The 22,557-nt window shown below is 38.5% G+C and overlaps 1 protein-coding gene across 6 annotated transcripts in view; it reads right to left on the bottom strand.

Moving 5' to 3' along the window:
* Positions 1 to 22,557, bottom strand: part of C6 (complement C6) — a 65,902-nt gene that overhangs the window by 6,221 nt on the left and 37,124 nt on the right. For 3 of the 6 annotated variants that reach the window (XM_019748551.2, XM_074328966.1, XM_019748550.2), the window contains exons 11-18: positions 22,009 to 22,234; positions 20,935 to 21,106; positions 20,470 to 20,581; positions 17,054 to 17,186; positions 15,973 to 16,161; positions 11,092 to 11,182; positions 8,542 to 8,783; positions 3,939 to 4,131 (exon numbers count right to left, since the gene is read on the bottom strand). In XM_019748551.2, coding sequence (XP_019604110.2) covers positions 3,950 to 4,131; positions 8,542 to 8,783; positions 11,092 to 11,182; positions 15,973 to 16,161; positions 17,054 to 17,186; positions 20,470 to 20,581; positions 20,935 to 21,106; positions 22,009 to 22,234 — 1,347 coding nt within the window. In that variant the 3' untranslated portion in view covers positions 3,939 to 3,949. Of the gene's footprint in view, positions 1 to 3,573; positions 4,132 to 8,541; positions 8,784 to 11,091; positions 11,183 to 15,972; positions 16,162 to 17,053; positions 17,187 to 20,469; positions 20,582 to 20,934; positions 21,107 to 22,008; positions 22,235 to 22,557 lie in introns of those variants that run through there. The other 3 variants (XM_019748555.2, XM_019748554.2, XM_019748549.2) reach the window with 1 other exon arrangement.

Below are 22,557 nucleotides of genomic sequence, written 5' to 3'. Positions count from 1 at the left end.
TTGAATGTCTCCTCCCCAGAAGACTGGAGTTTTAAAATAATAGTCTTAGAGTTCTGCTTTCAGAACATCTGAGATATATAACATGCAGATGTATAAAGTTCTTTAAACTGGGGTCTCACTGATTTTGTCAGTATCATATAGAATCAACAAAAATTAAAATCTATATTTTAAAAAAGTACCTAATTTCCTGTTATTTAAGCTACAAGCATACATGCTTAGTATTCATCTCTAATAGCCTTAGAGGATAAAGCTTTTACTTTTGATCTAGAATTTATTTGATCTAAGACAGTGGTAGAGATTCTAGGTCCAAATTCCAGGTATTATAATACGTTTCAGTTTTGCTCTCTGCTTCACAAAGACAATTTTACCACTAGCTCTTAACACTTATTATACTAAGTTGGTGTATTAATATTAATATCAGAGTGTGAAAATTTCAACTGGTAAGTGGTATGGAAATTAACCTAATGCAGACTTTAATGAATTAGTGCACTTAAAAAAAATCTTTTGCTACAAAGGTAGCTAAAGTGGTAAAAAGACTAATCATCATTAAAAGGAAAGAATGCTACAAGTAAAAGAATAACATATTTTAAAGCAACTTGACTGATTTGAATCAAGCAATATGAACGTAATAGCTGGTATAAGTCTTTGATTATATTATGGGGCTCACACAGAAAACTTTTTTTTTTTTTTTAATCACAGTGCTATGGGTTGAATTATGTCTGCAAAAAAGGATATGTTGAAGTGTAAACTGCTGCGACCTGTGAATGTGACCCTATTTAGAAATAGGATCTTTGCGGATGTAGTGTAATTAAGATGAGGTCATTAGAGAGGGCCTGATCCAACAGGACTGCTGTCCTCATGAGACAATGCTAATTTGGGCAGACAGACATACAGGTGAGGAAGATGATGAAGACAGCCATGTGTGTTGACGGAGGCAGAGACTGGAGCTCTGCTTCTATGAGCCAAGGAATGCCAAGATTTCTGACAAACACCAAAGGCCAGAAAAGGCAAGGAAGAATTCTGTCCTACAAATGTCCAGGGAACATGGCCCGCTGACATATTGATTTCAAATTTCTAGCCTCCAGCACCGTAAGACAATAAATTTCCATTGTTTTCAGCCACCTGGATTGTCATACTATGTTATGGCAACCCCAGGAAACTAATACAGCTTTCACTATGTTCTACCCAATTCCATGTTGTTCTTGCTCATGTAAGTCTTGGACAGATTATATAGTATTCTGGTCGGTTTCTGTTTATAAAAGTCGTCTGGTTTTAGTCTTCATTCTCATATCCAATTTGCATTTCATCGCCTTCCCTACCTCCAGTGTGAGCCAGGCTTGGGGTAGGGAAGGGACAAGGGCTGCTTTTGTGTTTCCAAGCTCTCCAGCATCTTGGAAGTGGTGAGGTGGGGCATGTCTCATTCTAGGACACTTCCGGGATCCCCTCCATCTGTGGGCTCTGGTTCTCTGGTGTCAGAAGCAAGGAGGTAGACTAGGAGAGATGGCAGGAGTTGTTTGATGTAACAGTCAGTGATGTGATGTCACTTCTGCATTTGTTCTTACTAACTCTGGTATATGTTATTGATAGTCCCTGTGCTTTCTTGAGTTGGTGTTTTGCTTTACTCCTACTTGCTCTGTCCTTCCTGTGAGAGAGGCAGCTCTGCCTCCTTTTTGTGTTTTCTTTAAGTTTGTGTCTAAGATTCAGGATGGCCTCAGAGAACCTGCCTTTCCTCTTCTTTGTGCTTCTTCCTGCACAGCCAGAGAGAACCACCAACGTTCTCCATTCTTTCCCTATGCCTTGGGACTCAGATGGAGAAAGGGCTGCACCTCTCTCCTTCCTAGTCCTGCCACACCATTCTCTTCTCACTACGGAAATGGTGCTGACCACTCTTGAAAGCACCCTGCCCCCAGCACTCTCTAAGCAGGACATAGTCTCATGCTTATGTAGGGAGAACTCCCTGGTATGGGGAGTTCCATGTCTCTTAGGACCTCCTCCAGCACTCTGCTCACCAGTGGCAGCTCTAAGATGCCACAACATCCAGCCATCGAGGGCTGCACTGTATATCCTTGCTGTAGATGTCCCCACACCCTACAAAAGATGACCTCAAGGCTTTCAGCATCTTCTTCCTCTCCACCAAGGGGACAAAAAGGACTCACAGGAGGACTAAGACTCTCACTATGATCCACTGCCTTCATGTGGCTTCAGATTTCTCGTGGTTTCCCTCTCCCCCAGGCCTGCTGTATGACCTGGAAAGTGTGAGAGTTGGGTAGAGTGGAGCCAATTCAGTCCTGAGGAAAGTTTCTTGGCTCAATTGTTAGTGGCTCTCCTTAGGATATGGGAGTATTTAATGCCTCTTTGCCCTTAGTTTGGGGTCTTGGAAGTGCTGAATGCATGAAGTTTACTAGAGTAGTTTGCAACACTCTTGTAGTGAGAAGGGAGTAGTAGTGGCCTGAGATAAAGATGGTTACTGACTCCTGGGAAAAGAAAAATTCCCACTCAGGAGCTGTTACACCAGGAAAATATGTTTTCTGTTTCTAGGTTTTTTCCTTTCTCATTCTCCTTTGACATTGCAAGGTGTTTTAGATTTTGTCAACAACCTATGATTAATGAGATGGAGGAAGAGCTGCATTTAATATATAAGGTCTCGGGAGGGTGCTGCCAGGTGGCTCTGCTCGTAGCCCCAAGGTGGGGATCCCACTGGGTTTTAGAGGTAGAGAATCTGCTTCCACCCGCTTGCTTGGAGACTGGCTGGCTAAGGTTTGGAGATCAATGACTAAATCAGGATTTGCTGTTTGGTGATTCCATGTCTAAACTAACAAGTGTTCTCAAAATGTGATCCCATGACAATCATCAGGAGTATTACCTGGAAAGTTGTTAGAAATACTCGTTGTCAGGCCGCACCCCAGACTACAGACCTAGAAATTGGGGGTGGGTCACAGGCATCTGTATTGACAAGCACTCCAGGTGAGGCTGATTGATGAACACTAATATTTGCAAAGCACTGTTCCAAAGATGCTTCTCTTCCCCAATTCAAAGTGACACTCGAGCCTCTCTAAGAAATGGGTGTTTACTTGGTAAGGCCTAATACAAAAGATATGATTTACTTAAAAAAATTCTCTGATGATTTTCCATCCATCACACACTTCAGCTTAAAAACTTTCTAATGCACTTTAATGCAGAGGCAAAGAGAATCTCTTTTCTTTTTCCCAAAAGACTGGAATTTCAGAAGTGTATTAACTACTTTAAACAGGCAATTTACATTTGAGTCCTTCCTGGGACGCTTATTACTCTGGAATATTTCCTTGCATCTGATGAGGCTTAAATGTGAGACTCACCCTTCCCTGCATTATTCTCTCCACAGCAATTGTCACCATCTAACATATTACGTATTTTATGTGCTTCTTTTGTTTTCTTTTGTATGTCTTCCTCCACGTGAATGTGAGCTTCCGGAAGGCAAGAGATTTTGTCTGTTTTATTCACTGCTGATTCACCAGCACCTTAAACGGTATTTGGAACACAGTAGATATTCAGAATTATTTGTTGAACGAATGCATGAAGGTTAGGTTTCAAGAATATGTTTTAAAGTTATAAATTTTTGTTTATTGATTAATTGAAGAGCATTATAGTGTTTGTTCTTATTTCTACTTGTGAGGCTGCTGAGTACCACGGGCTACATAATGTCCTCAGAAGTTCCATCATTTAGTGCAACATGAACAGAAGAATTTACTAGATTGATATGAAAGGGGTTAGCCAGGATATGCTACAGGGTGTCATGGGTTGGAACTGGATAGGGGAGGTTAACACAGGAGAGGCAGGGGAGAATAATTATATGAAACTAACACAAAAAAATTCGTCAGTGACTTCTGGATACGTCATTCTACTGTTTGTACAAGAATGCCCTTTTGAAGGGATTATTTTTGGATAGTAAATCTGTTTACCAGTAATTGTGTTAGGCCAAACACCTGCCAGGATGCAGTATTTCCACTTTCCTGTTGGCACATCTGACAGTTCCTACTTCACAGATGTTCACTGTCTTCTTACTCATTGATGATCCCATTCTGACGCAGTAGAGTTGGTTTCCACCCTTGATGCACTGGGAGGGCAATAGGCAGACACATTTGGAAGTGGAGGCTGCAATGAGAGACAGAGAGGTCGATAGGGAGAGAGAGAGAGAGAGAGAGAGAGAGAGAATATGTGACTTACCACAGTACTTTAGGGTTTAATTTTACCTAACTTGTCTCCAGGGTGGTGAGCTCCTTGGAGGCAAAATAAATGAAAAAACTGAAACAAAGGCAATAACTCAAAATACCCAACTGTGGTTGAATGCAGTGAACGGGATATAAGAGAGGAGAATGCATCTTTTTATTCAGACTAATGTACTCTTTCCTATTTTTCTCCACATGTCCAATTTCCACAAGTTTTACCTTCTCCACGAAGTGTTTCATAGCCACTTACCCCAACACCAGTATTTTATTTAACTAAACTTTAATGTTGTAAACTTGTCAGTTACAGCTGACATTTTTATACTTTCTTGTTAGTTAGCTATTCATATGTCTTTCCCCCAAGACAACTACAAGTGAATTGTTTGAGAGCAGTAACTATGGTTCATCCATTTGTATGCCCCACTCAGCTCTTACCAAAGTGCTCAAAGAATTCTGCTTTATCAATTGATTTTAAATTCTAAACTTAGGTGTAGATATTTAAGGTGCAGAATAAATATTCAAAAAGAAAGTATTTGGTGGATCTGGGATAATTCATGTTGTCAAAATATCTGAATCAGCCTGAGAATCAGCAGTGATTGCACTAATACGTAGCTTTTTTTAGGCAGATATCAGTTCTTTCCCATGTGTCTCAACTAATGGGACAAAACTGGGCAAGGAAATGGGGAGATACCCACATGCATAGTCTTTCTGCCCGTGGTAGGAAACATTTCATGAAAAAGCATGCATTTCCCTTCTACACCCTCTGTCAACCAGCTAGAGAAGATTCTAGTTGTGGAAAGTCTTCTACATTGTTAGAAAGAACAGGGTACGGTGAAGGACAGGAAACTGTTCCATCCCTGGGGAGGAAGTCAGCTCCCTAAGCTTCTGGAAAGGCCATAGTCACTACTCTTTGAGTATGGTTAGAGCTTAAATGCTCTCAGCAAGGTTATTTTCAGACTACTAACAGCAGAGGCCTTTTCCACCTCCTCCTTTAGTTCATCCTCCAATACTCAGTTCTCATGCCTTCAACTTCATGAAACACTTCCAGGCCAGAAGATATTTATGTCTCTTATAGCTCTCATCACATATTGCCTTGCATTAAAAGTTATTCATGAAATTATTGTGTAAAGTTACTCCTCCAACTACTGTGAGCAGTATAAGTGTACAAAATAAATCTTTGCCTCCTATGGGTTGATAGTGAATATTTTTGAAATTCAGACAGAACACTTAATATTCATAACACTAGACTCCTTTCAAAACCATTCGTGTTTTAACTTTTGAAAAATGAACTTCATGTTACTTTGAAGTTCCATTGTAAACTTTTTCTTATTTTATTTTAGAAACAGAAGGAAATGATTAGCAAAGTACACAATGTAATCAAGAACACAATTTAATCAAGGTGATATTCAGTGCAACTCGAGATTAATAATATCCCAACTTGCCATCAGTGGGTTGGGTATAAAACACATTTTCAGCTTTCTCTTTCTTCATGAACGCAGTGGTTTGTACATTCATGCTGTTCTATAGTGCTGCTTAAACGGAATTCTGTGATGTTGAGTTTTGCTCACCAATTAAAGAAGGCTGACAGAGAAAGACCATATCTCCAGGGCAGAAAATGCTTTCTGTTTTCTGATTGTGTGCAGGAACAAAGAATATTGTAAATGACATAAATCTCTTATCGAGAAATATTCATGTTTCAGTGTGTTTACCTCAAGACTTTTTGCTAACTTGAGCACTATTGTTAAGTATTCAAACATATCAGTGTTCTTCCTTTAGACAAATTTAGACTTCTGGAGACCATGGCATTTAGATAGAAGTACAACAAAGAACTAATAGTAAAGACAGATTTTTATGAAATGGTAAGCCACAGATTATTTGTTATTCAGACAGATTTGAAAAAGAATAATTTGTAGAAAAATAGCAAAAAAATAAGTTCTTGCAATAGAAGAGTTCCGTGAAGATCTATTTCCATGAAAAATAAGGAGGAATGAAAGTTAACCCGGAATACATCCCTAAATGCCTGAGCGACCTATTGAAGTACAGACGGGGCCATTTTTATTTGACTTGTTGTCCAAATTCCTTTTACTTTCTGTATGTATTTTTGACAATAATATTCTTACACTATGATTTTCATAAAAAGGTTATATTTTAAATACAAAATAATGTTACATAATATATAATGTAACAATGTTATATAATGTTAGTGCTTTTCTGCCACAAATTTCTGTTTCTGAGAGAGATGTCAGTTGGATAATATTGCTGGTCAGTCAGTGAAAGGATGAATAGTATTTATGTATAAGATGATTTAATAGTGATTAGAATTGGGCACTGCACGTAGCAGTCCCTGGTTTGCTGTGTTTCACAGTGGAATAGTCTTGTTCAGATATGGCTTGAAGTTTGGAAGCCCCAGATAATGACCTCCTGAGTAGTAACCATCAGATGGCTTGCTGACCATGGTGTCTGCGTCTACCCTCTGTCATGAGTTCAATCCTGCCGTCTATCAAGGGTGCTAGATATTGATAATCAGCTTTAAGTGGATCAGGAAGAAACTTTATTTGGATAATAAGGCTCTCCCCTTTTCTAGGACTGAGTTGAAGGACATTGGGCTAGAAAGTGAGAGAGGAGTCAATGGGAGCAATAAGGTTTTAGTCTTTTTTTTTTTTCTTTCTTTTTTTTTTTTTTTTTTTGGTGATTTTAGCAAAAGTTGGATGTAACGATTGAACAAGTTTATATTGCATATATTATGCCTCACCTTAAGTTTTTGAAGAGTGTCACAAGGGAAATCTAGCTGCCTATTTGAGTTCTGTTAAATCCTAATCTGAACCCATATTTATATGTTATATGAAGCTTAGTTGGGCTATTTCAGGGTCAAACTTCATCTTAGAGCAAATGTACTGCTGTGAAGTTTCTGCTTCTAAGCAATTCACAAATAAAATGCCATTGGCCAATACACTTACAGAAAATGGAAATGTAATGCCACTTCTTAAGTATCAAATTAGCAACAAGGTAAAGGAGTGATAACTCCAAGTTTTGGTGAGGGTGTAGGAGAGCGGTCTTTATCATATGTTGTAGATAGGAATATAATATGGTAAAGACATTTCTGGAAAGCAAGTTGATACAACAGACTTTATAATTTTAAATAATATTTAACTAGAAATTCCGTTGTCTAAGGTATATTGTAAGAAAATAATCTTACACTATAGATTTATCTGTGATAGATTTGTGAATCCAGCATTGTTTATAATAGCCAAATATTGGGGAAAATCTAAATGCCTAACAGAAGATTGTTTAAGTAAATCACAAAATGCCCATGTAGGCTTTTGCTGACACTGAAAATTATGTGGCAGAATAAAATATGATGATGTGGAAATAGTTTTATGTTATAAGTGCAAAGCAGAGACATGTAAAATAGGATGTAGAGTGTGGTCCTATTTTATTAAAAAAATTTGTAATATAATCAGGGCTGCCCTGAGGTGTGTGCGATCTGGGGAAATTTTTCTTATGGGATGCTTCTCTATAGAAACAATTAAAGTCACTCCAAAGTAGAATGTCAGTACCATACTAGTACTCCAATGTGAAGCAATCTTGAGAGAGACGACCCTGCTGGCCTATGGCTCACCAGGCTGCTCTCTGAGAAAGAGAATCTAGCTCTGAGCCAAGGATGACTCTATAGATAGAAGCTCAGCGCTCCTTGGAGCATCTGGTTGAGCCCATGCATAATAGAGGGAAGAAGCAGTAGAGGGTCAGAGGATGTTCCACAGGGAGAAACAGTGCCTACCTGCATCCAAGAGGGGACATGTCTGGGTTCAGGGCATCCTGCCTGAGTAACACTACCACCCTTAGCTAGTCCCAGACACAGCAAGAGGTTGTAAAAAAATTTAAGGAAGATGCTTTCAGCAATTGGTATCCACGAGGAACCCAGTCCAGGCTCAGGGCACTCTACCTACACCAGCCCCAACTGGTCCCAAATGCAAAAGGAAAACTTAGATAATTTTGATGCATGCCCTCCAAAGCTGGGAGTGGGGAAGGATGCCTGAAGCATGAGATTGAGATGAGTATTCTTCTTACCAGGGTATAAGGGTGGTACTAATTCTATATGCATAGAAAAAAGATTAGAAAGATTTACACCAAAATTGTTAAAGTAGTTATCTCTAATTGTGTGTGGTTAGATTTTTCTTTTTTGTTTAAATCATTTTTATAAAACATGTTTACAATAAAATTATTATTGATTAAAGACAGGTTAATTTTAAGAGAGAGTGCGTAAATGCAAATAAGATATACTAGGTGAGAGGAAGGTTAAGTGAGAGCATTTCTAGTATGTGTCACCACTGGGGCTTACCTGAACATTTTTCCCAGTCATAGCAGGTATCATAGCCACAAGATTCTTTCTTTGTGCTATTGGATGAAAGTCTTGTTCTTTCAAGACCCCATTCTAACTGTGGACCATCTTGGCAGGAACCAATATGTAGAAAATAGAATTGCTGATTATTTAAACATTTCTTGGCCCAAAATTTACAAGCGGGTGAAGTAAAATAATGGCTGGAGTCTGAATCAAATACACAGAGATCTTCTGAATAATAGCTGCCCAAGAGAGGAAAGCAAGCATTAATATATGAAGACCCCCCCCCAAAAAAAAAGAGTGATGGCATCTAGCCAATTTAATATTTTAGCTTACTACCCAGTTATTTTCTCCCTCCCCATAGTTCTCGTCTTTTAGACCCTTGTTTTATCTTGCCGGCTCTGGGATTCATTTCTAAAATTTCATCTTAGTCTTGGTATTACTCCCAATTGCCTTTGAGTTAAAATCTGAATTTTTAAATTCTGGTAATGAAGATCTCCATATTTTGACTCCAAGCAACTTGCCTTTCTAGAATTATTTTCCCATCCTTCTTAATCCCTTTTTATCACCTGACAATTGCTTATTGATCATTTTCTAAACTGGCAAGATTATTCTTTTCTGTCATCCCATGCCCTGCTCAAGCAGTATTACATTGTCTCTCCTCTCTGCCTGTCTGTGTCCAGTTTGATTCCTACCTACACTTTGTAACTGACCCTGATCAACCTAGCCCATGGTAGTCTGTACCCCTTCTGAACTCAGTAATACTCTTTAATTGCAACACCAGAATCATATACCCTTATATAGCTTTGCAAGTGTGTTTGTATTATGAGTCAGAGCAGGTACTTTTAAGTAATTCTTGGGTAACTTCATTAATCTCTCTAAGTAGATGATGTCCTGCTACCGAGAGGTAACCAGTGGCCATAGCCCTTGTCTTGCTGAAAGGACAAGAACTCTTTGATTAGAGTTTCTTCTCTAATGTCAATCTTACAGTTAACAATCAGTGCACCAGCATGTAAAATTGTTTCCAAGAACTAGAGCCCATACCTGAGAAGAAAAGGCCAATACTAAGTTCGGAGAACTTAGGCTGTGGGGCCAGTAACTCCCATAAAAACCTTTAACACTGTATAAGAGAACTGAAGATTATAGAAAGAGGCTAGAGAGGAAGGGAAGGGCTGAAATTCAGACAGTTCTAGAGGGAAGTCTGTATTCTCATAGTTTGGTATTGCAAATATAAAGAAAGAAGTTTCCTCTGGGTTAATTGGACAATATGAATGTTGTAAGTACTCCCCAGCAGGACATCTGATAAGTGAGGGGACTCCAGCAGCAAGAAGCTGTGTGGTGGCCCACTTGTGAAGCTACTGAGAAGGGCAAATAGAGCCACCTTTGGGCTGAATTATGTCAGTGAAATTGCACAGAAGAACAACCTGTAGTGTTTAAATGAATGAACGAATGAGTCCTTACAAACATTGGTTCACCTGCCACACAGAGGAACATCAGAGCTAGATAGTGTAAAAAGTAAAGTATATAACAACCGGGCACAGTCTGTTGGCTCCTCACGCCAACATCCATTCTTTTTCCACTTCCATAACCTAATTTTATTCAGAAATATCTTTATATCCAGCCAAAGAACTGCATTTCACAGCCTCCCTTGTAGGGCCATGTGGCCATGTGAGTAAGAGAAGGTGAAGGAGATGGAAGCAAACGATGTGTCTTTGAGGAACTCTTCTTCCAACGAGAGAATGTGTCTGTTTTTGGTCTTCCTTCCTGTTCCAGCAGAGCAATCTTAGACCATGAAATAACTTTAAGGATGGCAGAACAGAGAGCAAAAAGGAGCCTCATTGTTATCTGAAATAAGAGGCTCACCATACTAGCCCTAGATTGCCTACCTCCATATTTATTTTGTGACATAGAGAAATAAAATTTTATCTTAAGCTAATGTCATTTTGGATTAAATTGAGCTGAAAGTAGTCCTTAAATTAATAAACACCCTTGACACTCCTGTGTTTCTTTATGTAAATGAAAAGAAGTTACAGCAACAAAGAGGAGATAGCCTACTAGTCATGGCAGACACATGAAGATATATCATTTTTCTTATTCATGCTCTCTGCCCCTGCATGAAAGAATAAACTGACACAGGTGTGTGTGTGTGTGTGTGTGTGTGTGTGTGTGTGTGTGTGTGGTCCATGCTCATGCCACTTTCTCTACTCCAAGCTTTTGAAGTCACAACCTTGCCCTATACTTATGGGAACAGTTTGGCTTTGGGATAAGAGTCTGAAGTTTTAAAATGGACAGAAGTAAGTCTTTATAATCAAAATGAGACTGTTTTAATAAACAAAAGCCATGCAAACTTAGGAACTGGGCTGAGAGATAATTAGAAAGCTTGCAACCCAGTGCAGAAGGAAGAATTTAACTGAGCATGAAGGGTATCGTTTATGTGAAAAATTAATATGTATCGTGTTTTCGCTTCAAGAAGCTCAGTTCCTCCATCAACCTGGTTACACTAGACTAGTTTTTCCAATTTCCAAACACAGTCCATAGAGGCTCTCTTACCTACAGTCTTCTTCTGGAGACATGCAAATACATTCAGATCCTACTTGTTTTTGTCCTGATTGACAACTGCCCTTTAATCTTTTCAGAATATCTGAAAGAAAAAGAAAAAGAGTAAAGAGAAGTGCACGGTATAGATTCCATGCAGTAAGCCTGAATTTAGGAGAAAAGGCAATAGTGAAAATGTTTTCATTTACCTCTTGCAGTTAGAGCATTCATTTTTGCTTTTACGAATAAGTTGTCATGAAATATTCCATCTGAAAGGTCCTTTCTGGCTCTCATGAGCTGTCATTTTTCCAACCTAAAATTGCTATTAAGTTCAGATAACTAAAGAACATGGAATCGGTGAAATTTCTGTTCATTTGCTTTTCAAATATTTACTGAGCCACTATGGTATTCTCATGAGTGCATTAGGTTTTGAGGATAGTGAATTGAGCAAAGTTTGACCCAGATCTTATGCTCACAGAGCTTTTACTCTTGTGGAGACAGACAGCCCTTAATCAAACAAACATACTAATACAAATAGAATTACTGCCCTTATTAGTGATGTTAAAGAGAAAGCATATAACCAAGAAAATAGATGTAGCTGGGAAGATTAGGAATGGTAAAATGAGAAAAGTGGAAGTATTCAAAGCACAGAAAACATCACACATAAAAATGCTCAAAAGAGAGGCAGCATGTGACTTTCCTGGAACTGAGAGAAGACCAGAGTGATTGACGTGCATAAAAATAAGAGCATGGAACAAGGTCTGGTCAGAGAGGTGGGTGTGTCAGGCTGTGCAGGGTCTTCTAGGACTTTTGAAGGACTTTTGTTCTTAACTTTATTAGCAGTGAAAAGTCTTTGATGGGTTTTAAGCAGCAGGAGGTGAGACAAAATTAGGTCTGGTTTTTGAAAAAGAAATTAATTCTGGCTCTGTGTGGGGAATAGAGAGCATGGTGGACAAGAGGGCTATAGGTGGATAATCTATGAGGTTATTACAGTAGTTCAGGTGAAAGAAGATGGTAATTTGGACCAAAGTCCCAAGGTGGAAATGGAGAGAAGTGGATAAACTTGAGGTACATTTAGCTGATAAAATAGATGCTATAGCATTTTGTGGATAAGAGAGCTGTGAAGTATAATGCTTATGTTTCTGGTTCATGTAAGAAAACAGACATTAAGTGAAATAGGAACTATTACAAGATGTTAGTTTTAGGGAGAAGAGAGTGATGACTCGAGTCCCTGTCTGCACATATTGAATTTATGGTATCTTTAAGACATCTAAAAAAATAGGTGTATAGGAATTTGGATCTTCAGGTCTAAACCTCAATGGAGAAGTCTGTGCTAAAGATTTAAATTTGTTATTAGAGTATGGGGAGGTCACTGAAGCTACGAGTATGGGTGAGATTCCCCAGCAGGAGAGTGTAGCATAAGGTGAGGGGACAAATCTGAGCCTTGAGGAACTCCAACATTTGCCATCCAAGTACAAAGAGGATCCTGCCAAAAAGAGAGGGCAACAGCCAGAGAGGTTGAATCTAAGCAAGACATTGTTGTATCTTGGAAACCACAGAAAGAACATATATGCAGAAGAAGGTTAACACTGTTGAATATTACTGAGAGGTCAAGTTAGATGAGGACCAAAATATTGTCCATTATCTTTAGCAATATGGATATCAGAGGCTACAATCCTGCAAATGGCTGTTGGGGAGCAATGGCTTGAAAGTCTGATTTTCTTATAAGAAGAATAAATGAAGAAATGCAAAACCTAAATGTAGCTATTTATCTCTGTATGATACTCTAGGCACTAGGATATTACGGTCGAGAAAGAAAAAGAAAAAATGAAAACAGCAGTGATCCTTTTCTCCATGAATCTAAATGATAGTGGCAAAACAGACTTTAATCAAATAATCGTAGTAATGGGTTTACACTTAAAGGCTGAGATAAGTATTTTGAAATGAGGGAACATGGTTCTAGAAGATCACATAACAAAAAAACCTCAACTGAGAAATGTAAGGACAGATTCATAAGGAAATGATGCTTGAGCTAAGATGAACAATTGAGTAGTGTGTATGTGAGGAAGGGGAATTAAAGTAGAGAGAATAACACTTGGGTATATTATATAGAAAGGGACATCTTGGTTATTTTGCCTACATTAAGACTTATCCAGAGAACATTTACACTGGTTGAATTGGACCTGGAGCTGACCTCTGAGCCTGTGGAATGAAACAAACTTGCCTGGACTGAATCTGACTAATCAGGCATCCACAGAACTACAATCGCCTCTGAGAGCAAGTAGTTGTCAAAGGAGGGCAGTAGGCAGCTATCTATATATTCTGACACATTAGCTGGCAGAACAGGAGAACCAACTCATGGTTTCTCCTCTTAGCCTATCAGGCAGAAGCTTTGATAAAGGAAGGAGATTTATATTAGAGGCAAAAATAAAGATTAAAAAAATTCAGTAGGTTTTCTTTACTGCTATTTCCCTTTTCTGTTATCTTCTATCAGGACCCTCATTCCATCTGGTGAAATTTGGCCCAAAACTTTCATGAACACGGAGACCAATAGATGCTAGTAAGGCATCAGATACTAACATTTCCACTAACAGGGGATTGCTTTTCTTTGGTTTCTTGTATAGCTATACCTCTTTGCCCTTTGTAAATAAATCCACACGTAGGTCAGGGAAGGACCCAAGCCATACATTGTTTCCAAAGAGAATCAACTTTCAAGTAACAGCGAGCATTACTCTGTCTACAGATTTGAAATTGTCAACGATGACATGCAAGGAGTCTTTGCTCCTCACTAGGGGTCAGGTTGAAGCAGAAACTGGCCCTTTGCTGCCCACACCCCCAGCACAGTTTGTGAGAAAAATGGAAATGGGAGCATTGGGAAATTTGAAGGGCTGAGGGCAAGGGGACCCTCTGGAGGTATTGACTTCTTGGAGAAAGGAAAAAAGTACTGTGAAGGCATGGAGCATCTCACTTTTTCTTGATGAAAGAATTAAAAGTCTTTTCCTGACCAACAAATGGCCTGAAAATCTCTTTATCTCACAGCTCCCCACATATTGAAAGAGTGTTCAGTTAGTTTTATTGATGATTTTCTTTTTCTTTCTGTGACTTCCTTCATTGATCTTTTTGTCACTGTTGTTGGAAAGTGTATGCGATAAGATATTGCTTTCCATTATCTAGATGTAGAACATTTCATTATCTCTCAGTTTGGATTAGAATTTCAATTTCTTTTCCAGAGTCGTGTGTGTGTGTATGTGTGTGTGTGTGTGTGTGTGTGTGTGTGTGTACACATGTGCTGTTATTTGCATAGAGAAGAGGATGCTGCCTAAGATGCCCCAAGGATCTTAACTTTCTGAAGCCTGTGAATCCCAAACGTATCAATCCCTCTGATTTACGCATATGTAATCAGGGGTCAAACCACAATATTGACTTGATGTTCCTACAAATTTCCATGAGATCTCATTTTCAATAGTTTTAAGGTTATTTAACGGGTTGACTTTCCCCCTTTACATAGTATAAAAGCCCAGAAGAGGATAAAGAAGGCAAGATGGCAAAGAGCTTGGGGAATTAGCAGAGCTACTGCACGGTTCCTGTGTGACCCAAACCATCTGTCCATGGGTTGCATTTAGCTTCTCTGTGCCTTCTTTTTTTTTCATAAACAAAGTGTGCCTAATCCTAGCTGATCTTAGCTACAGACTCAAGGATTCTCTGATTAAAAATGAGACACTCGTTAAACAAGCATGTTGAAAAATTTAAAAGACACAAATTGGTAGAAGGTCTCGTAACTGTCCTCCAAGTAACTGACTCGCCAGACCAATGTTCTCCAGTCCCTCTATGCCAGCTGCCTGTCTGACACTGAACTTCAAGGTTTATAGTTCCTCTCTTCTACAGCTTCACACTTCTGCTCCCACTAGTCGAGCTATAGGTTTACCAAGAGTCAGTTTTACTTGTTCTAAATTTATTTATGCTAGTTGTTATTGTAACTGTGTAAGTTGGTTAAATATGTCAACTGACAAAATAAAAGAGGCTAAAGGGAGTTATTTTTATAAAACCTAAATTGAAAATTTTGAACAGTTGAAAGAGCTTTGTAAAAATTTTGTTTTGAATCAGTTGTGAATGAGAGTACTGCAAAAGAGTAAGGAAGAATATATAAAAAATGTAAAGCATTCTCTAGTCAATTTGCTTCAAAAGTAACTAAGTTTTCATCTGTCTTCAAAACAATTTTTCTCTACGTACATTTGTTTCAGCTAGGAGAGCTTTTAAACACACACAAAACACTAGGCTCTCTCCTGCTCAGTGACATCAGAATCAGGGGACGGGGCCTGAGTAGAGCTGTTTTTTAACCCCACCTGGAGTTAAAAACCGTTTCAGAGAAACTGGTATGAGATAACATGGTATGGGGTGAATTACATATTTATTTTATTTGAGAAAGAACTCTTGGAACTCAATTAGGAGACTCATTGAGAAGTAAGAGCTTGGTCCTACATCGGAAAATTGGTGAATAAATGTCTATTTTTATGTTTTAAATTAAAATTAATGCTTAATTAATTAGAAAGTACTGTGCACTACTTTTATGTGGCCCTCTACTTTAATCAAAATTTCAGTTAACCATCAATTCTGATTTTATTAGATGAGAGAGCTTGCACTCCCTCAAAAATACTGAAGTAGGATATTGGAAAAGAAAATTGACCTCACTGTCTAAAATTTGAACCAGTAACTTCTTGAACCAAAACTTGACCAGTAACTTCTCATTTGCTGCCTGATCTCATCATCTGTACATCAAATACAACCTGTTTTCTCCTCCCAAAACACAATCAAGAAATAGCACCATGGTAGATGCTATTCTGTCAGTATCAGGGAGCACCCCCTTAGCAGACCCCAGAATTCTGAGCTTCTACTCACCATTTTCACAGGTGAGTGAGTTTGAAATAGGCGGTGTCCAGGAATCCCCAGTGCATGTGTACCTTGATGGCCCGGCAACGACAAAGTCTTTGGGACACGTTAGTTCAATGGATTCACCAATTTCATATGACATCTTAAATGGTGAAACTGTCAGGACTTCCTGCACAACTGGCTTGAGGCACTGTGTTCCTGCAGGCAGACAAATGCGTCATATGTGTTTAGTGAAGCAGAATACTCATTAGATGCAGGCAGATTTTATACAACCCCAGGGCTGATTTTAATATGATTTATTTCAGTCATTCTTCTTTAATGTCACCTTTTGAGCAGAAAACCTGGGGTGTGAGGATCCCAGTCTTCCCCGAGAGCCTCCTTTTAGTTCTATTATCTGAGGTTCCCTTGCTGAAGAACTAGCTCCAGACACTTCCAACTTACATTACATTATTCAGACATTTTCCGTTCAGAAAATAATCCTTCCTCTTCTTGTTTTCCCAAAAGCAAGTCACCAACTGGTGGGTAATACAGAGGTAGGACATTCTAATTGACACTGGTCTCAATTCTGCGTCTTAGGGGGTCCCATAATAACTCTTTGGAGTCCCTGTTTGAGCCTTGATTGATTCTCATTTTGACTGCACTGTTGCCTACAAACGCATCCTCTCCTCCTCAGCAAAGAATGTGAATGTGCTCTAAGGAGAAAACTGCATTTCACATAAAACCTCATTCCTGATACATAAAAGGTGTATCATCTTCCTGGGACTCATTAATTTGATTCAGTTTGTACATCACACACGACTGATGTCTGTGGTTAGGATGCAGTGGGCAGACTTCCTGGATTTCTTTCTAAGCACATGTGTCACAGTTCAGTGTGTATGTGACAAATACACAGGAGCAAAACGAAAATATAAAGATACTTTGAAATCTAATTTTAGCAGATGAATCCTATTTTCTGCTTTACTAAAGCTTTTCACCAGAGCTACTAAAAAAATAGTTAAATGTACTGATCTAAGGGTATGACTTTGCTTTATTTATTCGGGGCACATTCATTCTTTATCAAAGTCACGCAAAATGGCTGCCCAGTTCTCACGTTGGCATTCCACATCTAATTGCCTCCAGGTCCTGTCTGGCAAGCATCTGAAGTACTGGTATCCAACAACTTTGAATCCAGTATAGCATGAAATTTCAGCATCTTCCCCAACTGAGTACACTTTCTTTTTATTCTGGAATTAAAACAGAAAACAGAAAATTATTAGTGCTATGGGTAATATTTCTAAACACCTCAGGGTCTTCCTAGGTTCTTTCTATTCCTTCACTCCTCTATCCACTCAGTCACAGAGTCGTCTTGATTTATACTTTTAAATATCTCTCAAAGTTCTCTCCTTTCCTTTGCCGTCATCACTGCCTTTGTTCATAGCATTTGCTATCTCTTACCAGGACAACTTTCTAACCGGTCTCTCTTCTAATCCATCGTCCATATTGCTGCTTTAAATTGATTAAGATATTTTCTTTTACTTACAAACTTGCTCTCCACTGTATATTGGATGGCTTACTATTTCAATAATTCAAAAACAAACAAACAAATAAATAAAACACCTATATGTTTATCCTGTAGTGGCTATAAATTGAATAAATCTAGATCCTACATATGCAAACATATGCAGTTGGTATGATGACTAATTGACTACAAATCATTTAGAAGTTTTAATGAATTCCAAGTAAGCCATTGGTCATTATACGTTTTCCCATTTATGGATAATTAAAATACAACTACTATCATGTGTGTATGTGTGTGTGTGTGTGTGTGTGTATCTGTGTGTGTGTGGAGGGAGTGGGGGGTGAGGTGGGTTGTTCACTAAAATTTTCAAGATAAAATGGATCTTACTTGGTTTCGAATTATTGGCTTTAACCCACTTTACCATCATCACCTTTTGCCACTTCCTCCCATAAAACCTATGCTCCAACAAAATAAAACATCTGCCATTCTTTGAACATAATATTTATTGTCTTTCATGTCTATGTTTTAACCTGGTTGTTCCCTCTCTGTTCTCAACACTTTCTTCCCTTCTCTCAAGACCCAGTTCAAGTAGAAATTCCTCTGTGATAACCCCCTTTATTTCCTCAGCTTCAAGATTTGCACCATCCTTTCAGTTCTGGGGGAAACGTGCACAAAACTCTACTTTTATACTGTTTATCACTTTTATTAACCCCACCGCTGACACTTGAGTGGCACCTCCACGAACAGATCTCTGTCTCGTAAATCTTTACACAGGGCTTAATAACTCTTTGCTGAAGGAATGCAAAACACTATCCTTCTTAGAGAGATGGTAATGTAACACTCTTCTTCCTTACTGAGTGGGAGAAGAATACGAAGAATTGACTAGGAGGTTATTCTCTGAGAACTGAAGTTGGGAATTTTGAGGAAGGTGAAAGGTTAATAGTCAACTTTTGTTATTACCTGGCTACATAATTCAACCTGTCTCCTGGAAGATTCTTAATTTCCTGAGTACAAAAAGAATATTCTACTATTGGTGTTTATGGGTGTGACTTTGTTTCGGAGAGAAATGTGATGATGAATAATATTAATATCTGGATATTTTATTCAAAGGCTGAACATTGTTCGCATTCCTCATTCAATAAATCATCGCCTTAAGCTTCTGCTTCCATTTCTCTTATGCAGCTATAACCTATAAGTGTGTGTTGCAACCTTTGAACTTAGATTGACACATCTTCTAGACTGACTACACAAGGAAACCTTATGTAAAGTCATTGTCACTTGTACGGGGGTTGGACTTGTGCCTTGGTCATTGAACAAATATCTTTGGGTACAATGACATCATTGTTCTAGCCTGGAATTAGGCATATCTGCCTCTGTTTGATGCCATAAGAGCTTATTTTGCTAGTAGACATTTCAGAAGGTGATCATTAGGAAAATTGAAACCATATTATTTTTGAGTAAAAACTGTGTCAGATGGAGATGAGGCCTTTAATAAAGGGCAAAATAAAATAAGAAGTAAATTTATTTATGAAAATGGAAACATATAATCTAATTTTATATAAGGAATCATAAAATTGTGAATCACTTGTTAAAAGCCTTTGTGTGTTTTTTAAAATTAGAATGCCGATAATTTTAACAGTTTTTGTAAGCAGCTGGCATAGATTATAAATTATTTAGGTATTGAAATCTGAGGAGAATGTCCTAGGGCAAGGACTTGCAAACCTGTCCTATAAAGGGCCTCAGTAGTCAGTGGCAGGCTGTACACTGTCTGTGACACCTACTCACCCCTGCATTGTTGCCTGGAGAACCATAGGCATTATGTAAACACATGAGTGTGGTTGTGTTCCAATAAAACTTCATAAAAAAAAAAAAGGTAAAAGCAAACAGATGGCAGGCCAGATTTGGCTTGTGGGTCATAGTTTACTGACCTCTGTTTTAAAAATTTTGTTCCCAAAGTGCTGAACTAGCAGCACCAGTATTACCTGGGAACATGTTAGATAAAGAAGTTTCACGGCTGCACCCAAGACCTGCTGAATCAGCAACTCTGGGAGTGAAGCCCAGCAAGCCCTCCAGTGCATTGGAGAATTTGAGAATCTCTGTTCTAGAGTAAAGACAATTGATGTTACCTCCCTCCAAAATATTTTCTCTCCTTAAGACCTTTGGCATGGTACCTTGCACATGGGCGGAAGACAAATGAATAAGAAAGAACATTAGTCCAGACTATGCTCCATGGATATTTATTTGTTGGCCTTGGAGAATCTCATGTTCTTTAGCTTTTGTCATAAATATGATACAGTTGGAAAAAAGATGAATTTAAAGGCTTTAGTGAGTTTAAGAAAGGTGAAAAAAAAAAAAGGTAAACTTGATTAGAGAGTATGCCTTCTGTGATCAACTGTGAATGTTATATGTGTCCTGAAAAGTTATATTGAAAGCCACAGACCTATCTGACAGGAAGTATTCATTTGCTTTTTTTAATCATAGAAGCATATTGTGACTGAATGAAAAGAAAATGATTAATTTTATATTAATTACACTAAAATTGTATTGACTGGTTAAGAGTGCTATAGGTTTTTAACCTAATAAGATATTACAAATGCAACACCTCCTATGATTATAGCCAAGACTAGTTTGTCTCTCTGATAACGTGGTCAGATTGGGGATTAGTTTGCTCAGACTGAGAATTAAATAGTCAGACCTTAGTTTCATATTCTTACAAGTCACCCAAATCTATATGATGCTCAAATTCCATTCTCATAAATGTACCATTAGTGTATGAATTAGTAGTGCCAAGAAACACAAGGAAGCTTCTGTCCTTTGGTATAAAGAAAGCTCCAGGGAATTCAAGATGGAAGAGTGGCAAAGCTTTCTCAATATTACTTATTTACTTTTTAAGTCAACAGAAGATTATTAAATTAGGAAAACAATAACTCTAAATAAAACAAAAATGCATACTTCTGAAGTTCTATTTTTTTGAACTCCAAACCTAAATTGAAGGTCAGGATGCTTACTCGGATAAATCCATTTTCTGGAGGAACTGGCTGAGGACACCCTGAATCTGGTTCTACGTCAGGAAGGTCTATTTCTCGTATTTCTTCATCATCACTGATACATGGTTGTCCACTAACAGGGAAAAAGAAATATGTGTATATATCATAAATATGTATATATGAATGTGTATATGTATATATATATATATATATATATATATATATGCACACATATACTTACATGTGCACATATATATGCATGTATATATACATTACACATGGGTCCTCATATATATTATATATATTAACATAAAACAGAGAAAACATTAGAAAGAAAAGGGTAACAGCAGATCCAATACCTCACAAATGTGTTGTGTTGGAGTAGGTGAAATTCTAATTGTTTTTTGACTTAGCAGGAGGATAATAAATATCTTAACTCTGTTAGTGGGGTAACATGACTCATTCTTTCCCATTACACATTCTTACTTGTTCTCCATTATTGAAAATGTGCAGTGCTCCTCTTGCCGGTTCTCCCCCTCACAGGGTTTCCCTCCTTGTTGCTGGGCAGGGTTGTTGCATTCTCGGGTCCTTGATCTCTTATAAGTCACATCACAAGTGCTCCAGGATGACCAGCAGCCCCAGTTCCCATCTATGGCCTCTGGAACACAGGAAAACCCACCCACTAATCATGGTGCATCGGAGAGAATTTGGGCTTTGAAGACAGACCAACTTGGTTTCCTCACTCTGTAGCTTTGTAATCCTTTGTGGAATATCACAGGATTACCGTGAGGATGAAAAGAAATTAGGCCCTGACACATTGTCTTATTTCCCTTTCCTGTCCCCACAGCCTGAATAAAATGATGACAATTGTGAATTGTTTTCAACTATCGGCGACACATCACACGCATATGCGTATGCATATATAGATGTATAAGTAGGAACTTCTGAATAGAGTACATATCAAAGTACATGTTTAAAGGTAATGGAATATATTTTCACTCCAGTAACACATCCCCTTTCTAAGGAGGATTAGAGGTAGCCATGAACATTACCTAGTCCTGTATGAAAACTTTGGTTGTGGCTCAACTTATCCCTATTACAAAGCCATCTTCTTTCTAAGTTACAATATATAAAAAGGCTAATAACAACAGCATTATAACTTTTATTTTATAGTATTTTCTGTTTTTATTTTATGTTACAGGCATTGTGCTGTGTATCCTTTAGATATATAATTTTTTTTTAAATCTTTGGGTACATACTGACATTATTTCCATTTTATTGATGAGCAGATTGAGGCAAAGAGAGGCTAGACTTTCCTAAGGTCTTTTCTAAGGTCACAGAGATTTTTCCTAAGGTCACATAGCTAGTAGGTCTCAGCTGAAATTCACACCAGGACCGTTTGGGGTTTGACTTTAGAGTCTGTTTTACAGGCTTATTTTCCTTGTGAGTTTGCATCAGGTGGAAGATGCTAATAGAAGTGTTTTTTTGTTGTTGTTTTAATTGACCAACCTTTTGGAAAGGGAAAAGGTGCCCGCCTCACCTTAAGTTCCTGATACTTACTAGATTTGTAATCCGGCGAGCGTCTCTCACAGTTCTCACCGTAGGTGCCGCTCTGGCACACACACAGACATTGGGTGCCTGAGAGTGTGGGGCGGCCATTGTTAGGGCACGGAGCACACTGGCAAGGGTCAAACTTGGCTGCGTATTCCCGTAAAGCTTTCCTGAGGTTGTTCCGTCTTGTCACCGCACAGGGGATGTTCCTTACCAAGTCTGTAATGGGAGCAAGCTGAGAGCAGAGAGGAGGCCCAGTCACAGTCACACCCCTTTGGCATATGTTGCCACCACTGCCTAATTCTCGTGGAATGAGAGGCAAAGCCTGGAACATCCCACACTTCAAAGGGATTATTGTAGAATATAGTATATGGGCCTGTTGGACCAATGGAGAAACAGGGAGGACTAGGGAGTTTCTTTCCCATCGACATGGGTAAAGCCACTCTCTGCAAGGTGAGCTGGCTTCTGTTGTCTCTAAAGTATGCCAGTTGTGCTGTATCGAGCTTACTTTCCCTGGAATTCTACTGTGAAGGAAGCCCCATGCGAGGTGTCACTGAT

The sequence above is a fragment of the Rhinolophus sinicus genome, linkage group LG03, assembly GCF_036562045.2.
Source record: "Rhinolophus sinicus isolate RSC01 linkage group LG03, ASM3656204v1, whole genome shotgun sequence".
Taxonomy (NCBI): Eukaryota; Metazoa; Chordata; class Mammalia; order Chiroptera; family Rhinolophidae; genus Rhinolophus; species Rhinolophus sinicus.
Note: the sequence above shows the minus strand (reverse complement) of the source record. Positions and strands in the feature narration are given on the sequence as shown.